Source organism: Antennarius striatus, chromosome 4 (assembly GCF_040054535.1).
Source record: "Antennarius striatus isolate MH-2024 chromosome 4, ASM4005453v1, whole genome shotgun sequence".
Lineage (NCBI taxonomy): Eukaryota > Metazoa > Chordata > Actinopteri > Lophiiformes > Antennariidae > Antennarius > Antennarius striatus.
Genome location: NC_090779.1, coordinates 26340001 through 26347500, shown reverse-complemented (window position 1 = coordinate 26347500; position 7500 = coordinate 26340001). Strand labels below are relative to the sequence as shown.

The 7500-nt window shown below is 50.0% G+C and overlaps 1 protein-coding gene across 1 annotated transcript in view; it reads left to right on the top strand.

Moving 5' to 3' along the window:
- Positions 1-7500, top strand: part of lrriq1 (leucine-rich repeats and IQ motif containing 1) — a 49846-nt gene that overhangs the window by 39440 nt on the left and 2906 nt on the right. Inside the window, exons 21-23 of the mRNA XM_068312663.1 lie at positions 6029-6143; positions 6250-6310; positions 6945-7032. Coding sequence (XP_068168764.1) covers positions 6029-6143; positions 6250-6310; positions 6945-7032 — 264 coding nt within the window. The remainder of the gene's footprint in view (positions 1-6028; positions 6144-6249; positions 6311-6944; positions 7033-7500) is intronic.

The following is a 7500-nucleotide window of genomic DNA, read 5'->3' as shown; positions in this document are numbered from 1 at the left end:
GCTCCCCGACAGGGGCTAACGTTTCAGGCTGGGGAGGGAGCCCCTTCTGGAGGTGATTAGCCCCAAACCCATGACAGATTCTTTCCCAGATACTGAGGCGGCGTGTTTACTCTATCCGCTCCGTGTGGATGTGCTGGACACCAGGACCCCGCTGGAGTGGGTATCGCCTTACAGAGAGGGACATGGAGGGGGGGGCGGAGCGCCACAAGACGGCTTCTCTTCACGGCACAAAAACCTTTCAGGTTTGTCTTCCAGCGTCTGTTTGCTGCACACTGAAGCCTCCAGGCGTCTTTCTCTTCTTACTTTCCACGGATTCCTCCCCCAACTCCCACCCAGAGCACACATCCAGTCCAAAATGCGATCCAATCCCCCGTCAGAGTGACAGGAGGACATGTGTTCCACTGCATCTGCAGTTAACTGGATTTCACCCTCCAGCTCGTCTACAAAGTCCGACTGAAACCCGACCGTGGTGTTCAGTTCGTCATCCAGACTAACTCAATCTCAGACTGTTTACTACCAGCCCTGTGTTTGTGTTGGCCGCTTCGCTCGTCTACGTTTGAGATGCGCCGCCGCTCACATACAGCCAATCAGGAGCGCAGATTCAAACATGTTCACGTCCTTTTTCCACCCGAATGCCACGAAAACAGGAATGTTGAAACAGTTCTGCTGACAAAAGAAAAGCCAATGAAAACTCTTCCCTGAAGTCAGACAGCAGAGAGTCCGTCAGAGTCCGTGAGAGTCCGTCAGAGTCCGTCAGAGTCCGTCAGAGAGTCCGTCAGAGAGTCCGTCAGAGTCCGTCAGAGAGTCCGTCAGAGAGTCCGTCAGAGTCCGTCAGAGTCCGTCAGAGTCCGTCAGAGTTCGTCAGAGTCCGTCAGAGTCCATCAGAGAGTCCGTCAGAGTCTGTCAGAGAGTCTGTCAGAGTCCGTCAGAGAGTCCGTCAGAGTCCGTCAGAGTCCGTCAGAGTCCGTCAGAGTCCGTCAGAGTCCGTCAGAGTCCGTCAGAGTCCGTCAGAGTCCATCAGAGAGTCCGTCAGAGAGTCCGTCAGAGAGTCCGTCAGAGTCCGTCAGAGAGTCCGTCAGAGAGTCCGTCAGAGTCCGTCAGAGAGTCCGTCAGAGAGTCCGTCAGAGTCCGTCAGAGAGTCCGTCAGAGAGTCCGTCAGAGAGTCCGTCAGAGTCCGTCAGAGAGTCCGTCAGAGAGTCCGTCAGAGTCCGTCAGAGAGTCCGTCAGAGAGTCCGTCAGAGAGTCCGTCAGAGTCCGTCAGAGTCCGTCAGAGTCCGTCAGAGTCCGTCAGAGTCCGTCAGAGTCCATCAGAGAGTCCGTCAGAGTCTGTCAGAGAGTCCGTCAGAGTCCGTCAGAGAGTCCGTCAGAGAGTCCGTCAGAGTCTGTCAGAGAGTCCGTCAGAGAGTCCGTCAGAGAGTCCGTCAGAGTCCGTCAGACAGTCTGTCAGAGAGTCCTTCAGAGTCCGTCAGAGAGTCCGTCAGAGAGTCCGTCAGAGACGTCCAGAGACGGTCCATGATGCACCCAAACATTCTGAAACATACCTACATCTGAAACACCTCTGATACTGCCTGGAGTGTTGGGTCATGATCAGTGGATCAGCCCCCTCCTGAACCGCGAGACCCTGCAGCCCCCCCACACTGGACCAGAACCCTTTGACTCATGATGAGGTCACCACACGTGACCCTGGTTCAGTCCGAGTGAAGTCTGCGCCGCTGCCTGACCTCGTCCCGTCTGCACCCCCCCCTCCCCTGTCCCCCGACCTAACCCAGTCTGACCTTCCCTCCACTGGCTGCAGGCCACAGTCTGTGCCCCCCCCGCCCCCCTAAAAAAAAGCATCTGTCCCTCTGAAGGGGTAGACAAGATCACTTGATGTACTTAAGAGCCCTTCTTAACAGGCGTGACTCCTACACCCCCCCGCGATGTCCTAAAGCAGCACTAGAGGGGGGGTTCAGCTTGGAGGGGGGCCGGGGGTGGGGGGCTCTGGTGGAGGCCTCAGACGGGAAAGGGAAAGCTGCTGGAGAGAAACACAAACGTGATCCTTTACTGCTCAGGCTGTACCAGTCAGAAACCCCGGTCAGAACCACTGATCAGAGACGCCGATCACAACCACCAGTCAGAACCACTGGTTAGCACCCCCGGTCAGAAACCCCGGTCAGAAACCCCGGTCAGAAACCCCGGTCAGAACCTCTCAGAACCAACGGTTAGGACCACCGGTCAGAACTTTTTAGAACCACCGGTCAGAACCCGGACACGTTGGTGTAGGAAACATGGCTTCTGTGTGTTTGCAGTTTTGCAGTGTGAGTGGCTTTGTTGCCCCGGGGCCGGGGCGGTTGTGGGGGGCATCTATCACCTGTCATGTTAAGTGAGTCTTCCCCATTAACCCGTGAAAACTGTAAAGCTTTCCCCTGGTTTTACAGCCAGAGAGGAAACGGTTTGAATCAATGCATCATTAGTTCCAGCAGCGGCCTGTCAGAGTCCATCACCAGCTGACAGCAGGGAGGCGGAGCCACGTCAGCCCAGCGCTAATGTTTACTCTCAATTATGCTGCAATTATGGGATGTCAGCACAAGTCGTAAATCAGCAGTTCTTTAACAAACTGCATGGATTTGATTTCCCAAAGAAGCACAAGATCCAGAAAAAACACACACATCTCATTATTTTGAGATTTGTGTGTTTCGTGTTGCAGGGAGACACTTCTGTTTGGTCTCCTGCAGCTTTCATCAGAGGAATTCAAACAAAGACCCCGACTGAAGCCCGGCTGAAGCCCGACTGAAACCCGGCTGAAGCCCGGCTGAAAACCCGGCTGAAGCCTGACTGAAGCCCAGCTGGAATCAGTTAGGGTCAAAGACAGAAGAACGCACGCTAACGTTCTTCCGTCTTTGACATATATTTTCTGACAGAGACACACGATCATCACACAACGAGCGTCTCTGGGACTCAAGCTTTAATTACTTATAATCAATAAATCAATGCACCTTTTTCAGTGATTCAGTCCTGGAAAAAATCACCTCCATTCAACAAAAATATTCACAATTTCTCCGTTTCTCCACTGAAATCTGCGTTATGTTTTGATCTCCTGTGAGTTTCTGGTGACCAGACTCTCCTGTGTGATTCAGTCTGATTAACATCAACCAATCAGCAACACGTCTGCTGGTTTAAACGCTGCAGTGAGAGTTAGTCTGACTTTATCACCACGACTCCAGAGAGATGTCAGTTAGAGAGAAACCAGGAGAATCAATCAACTACAGGTAATGCAGAGACAGAGACAGGTAGTACTACAGGTAGTACTACAGGTAGTACTACAGGTACTACTGCAGGTAGTACTACAGGTAGTACTACAGGTACTACTGCAGGTAGTACATCAGGTAGTACTACAGGTATTAATACAGGTATTACTACAGGTAGTACTACAGGTACTACTGCAGGTAGTACTACAGGTAGTACTACAGGTACTACTGCAGGTAGTACTGCAGGTAGTACTACAGGTATTAATACAGGTATTACTACAGGTATTACTGCAGGTATTACTACAGGTATTAATACAGATATTACAGATATTACTACAGATGTTACTACAGATATTACTACGGCTGTTACTACAGATGTTACTACAGATGTTACTACAGATATTACTACAGGTATTACTACAGGTATTACTACAGGTATTACTACAGGTATTACTACAGATATAACTACAGATAGTACTACAGATATTACTACAGATATTACTGCAGATATTACAGATGTTACTGACAGATGTTATTACAGATATTACTGACAGGTATTACTGCAGGTATTAATACAGGTATTACTACAGGTATTACTGCAGGTATTACTACAGGTATTACTACAGGTATTACTACAGGTATTACTACAGGTATTACTACAGGTATCACTACAGGTATTACTAAATGTCAGCACCCAAGACAAAATAATGAGGAGCAGCAACAAACTGTGTGAAGGTTCTGTCAGCTTGGTGCAGCGTCCACAGGAGAATATATGAATTAAAGGAAAAGAAAAATATTCACCGAAGAGAAAGTGGAAAAAAAACTTACATTTTTCTTTATTTCTAAAATCGTTTTTTTTAAAATGACTACCAGGCTTTAACATATTGATAAAATTAATATATAATTTAACATTTTTTTCTTTTCACTTACAGTTTTGATGTCATTATTGACTAATATATAATTTTATATATATATATATATATATATATATATATATATATATATATATATACATACACACACACACAAAAATGTCCCTCTCACCCTTGTGGGGTGGTATCTGTGTGTCATCCTCAAGCTCGGGTCCTCTACCAGAGGCCTGGGGGTCTGAGGGTTCTGTCAGTATCTTAGCTGTTCCTAGGACTGCGCTCTTCTGGACTGAGGCTTCAGATGTTGTTCCAGGAATCTGCTGGAGCCACTCTTCCAGTTTGGGGGTCACTGCCCCAAGTGCTCCTACTACCACGGGGACCACATTAACCTTAACCTTCCACATCTGTTCCAGCTGTTCTTTCAACCCTTGATATTTCTCAATCTTTTCGTGTTCCTTCTTCCTGATGTTGGCGTCAGCTGGAATCTCCACATCTATCACCACTGCTCTCTTCTGCTCTTTGTCCATCACCACAATGTCCGGTTTGTTAGCCAGTAGCTGTTTGTTGGTCTGGAAGCTGAAGTCCCACAGGATCTTAGCCTTGCCGTTCTCAACCACCTTCGGTGGTATGTCCCATTGGGATTTGGGTTCTTCTAGTCCATACCGGGTACAGATGTTCCTGTACACTATCACAGCTACTTGGTTGTGCCTTTCCATGTATGCTGAGCTGGCGAGCATCTTACACCCTGCTACCACATGCTGGACTGACTCTGGGGCTTCTTTACATAGCCTGCACCTTGGGTCAGATCTACTGTGGTAGATGTTGGCCTCTATTGCCCTTGTACTTAGGGCCTGTTCTTGTGCTGCCATGATCAGTGCCTCTGTGCTGTCTGTCAGTCCAGCTTTATTCAGCCATTGGTAGGTCTTCTTGATATCAGCCACTTCCTCTATCTGACGGTGGTACATGCCGTGTAGGGGCTTGTCCCTCCATGTTGTCTCCTCCTCCTCCTCCTCTTCCTCCTCAGGTTTCTGCTGTCTAAGCCATTCACTGAGCAGTTCATCTGTTGGGGCCATCTTCCTGATGTACTCTTGGATTTTTGATGTCTCATCCTGGACAGTGGCCCTGATGCTCACTAGTCCTCAGCCTCCCTCTTTCCGCTTAGTGTACAGCCTCAGGGTGCTGGACTTGGGGTGAAACCCTCCATGCATGGTGAGGAGCTTTCTAGTCTTGATATCTGTGGCTTCTATCTCCTCCTTTGGCCAGCTTATGATCCCAGCGGGGTATCTGATGACCGGCAGTGCATACATGTTGATGGCTCGGACCTTGTTCTTGCCATTCAGCTGACTTCTCAGGACTTGCCTTACTCTCTGGAGGTATTTGGCTGTGGATGACTTCCTTGCGGCCTCCTCATGGTTGCCATTAGCCTGTGGGATTCCAAGGTATTTGTAGCTGTCCTTGATGTCTTCTATCCTGCCCCCTGGTAGGTTGACCCCTTCAGTTCTGATCATCTTGCCTCTTCTTGATACCATCCGGCCACATTTGTCTAATCCGAATGACATCCCTATGTCGTCGCTGTAGATCCTGGTGGTGTGGATCAGTGAGACAATGTCTCGCTCATTCCTGGCATACAGTATACATACATACATACATACATACATACATACATACATACATACATACATACATACATACATACATATATATATATTACTTAGAGTTATGACTTTGTTATTAATAAAAACATTAAATTAACAGTTTGTTTAGTTTTTATATTGATCTATTGGCTAAACTCCATCCTTGCGTTGCTTCTACCGTATGTTCTGGTATTACTTTTTTATTGAAGCGCATCCCAGGATGCACTGCTTTCTGAGGAAACATGAACTCTGTCACCAGCTGTTTGTTTGTTTGTTGTTTGTGGGCGTGGTCTTTTAGGTGGCGCTCGTCCACCATCGGGAACGGGTTCTGAACCAGCGACCCGCCGTGACGCTTGTCTGGGGGGGGGGCGAGTCGAGCCGGAGGAAACCAAACCACTGCTGCACGGCGACAGGTGAGGCACTCCGTCCCCCCGGTGGACGTGTGTTCAAATGACATCATCAAGACCTGAGGTCATGTGACCACAGGAAGTGAGGAACCGTTTGTCTTCCTGTCCTCAGTGGGCGTTTCCTGCCAGAGATCAGCTCAGACGTCCTGAAGGGGGGGCGAGTGCAGCTGGTGGTGAGTCCAGCCCCACCCTCTAACCCTAACCCCACCCTTCAACCTTCACCTCCACCCTCTAACCTTCACCCCCCCCCCCACCTCTAACCCCCACCCTCCAGAAGGACAGTGAATCTGGGTTCTTTGCACATGGATGAGGGTGAGCAGTATTTACCTCCACCAGTTAGTCACCCCCCCCTGTAAGGCCCCTCCCTGGAGCCTTTCTCATCAGCTTCCATTGGGGGGGGCAGTCTGAGGTCCAGCTCTCAATTGGATCAAACGGCTACAATTTCTTCGTTTCCCTCCAGAGCTGTGAGTCAGTGTGATTGGGGGGTGATCCTCGTGAGTCTTTGATGTCGGACTCACAAGCGTCCCCACCAAACTCCATCCAGCCAATGACGGACGAGCGCTGGCAGCCGCCGCCCTCCTCCTGGTTCTGATGTTCAGACACAGAGTCACCGCCGGCGGAATGTTTCACAATGCTGGTCTGCTCGCGTGAGACGTGTCAGTTAAGTGTGTGTGTGTGTGTGTGTGTGTGTGTGTGTGTGTGTGTGTGTGTGTGTGTGTGTCTGTGTGTGTGTGTGTGTGTGCGTGTGTGTGTGTGTGTGTGTGTGTGCGTGTGTGTGTGTGTGTGCGTGCGTGCGTGCGTGTGCAGGCGGACCCAGGACGCCGACATCAGGCCCGTGGACTCCGGACCAGCAGCACGGTTGCTGTCCAGCCTTCCAGAGAAAACGCTCTGACTCGTGAGTCTCTGTTGTCACGTTTGACCAGAATCTGAAAGACAAGAATAAAATGATTTCCTCTGACTCGCTGTACCTGGATGTCACACCTGTGACATCAGCACACGTCACCCACACCTGTGACATCAGCACACGTCACCCACACCTGTGACATCAGCACACGTCACCCACACCTGTGACATCAGCACACGTCACCCACACCTGTGACATCACCACACGTCACCCACACCTGTGACATCACCGCACGTCACCCACACCTGTGACATCACCACACGTCACCCACACCTGTGACATCAGCACACGTCACCCACACCTGTGACATCACCACACGTCACCCACACCTGTGACATCAGCACACGTCACCCACACCTGTGACATCAGCACACGTCACCCACACCTGTGACATCAGCACACGTCACCCACACCTGTGACATCAGCACACGTCACCCACACCTGTGACATCACCACACG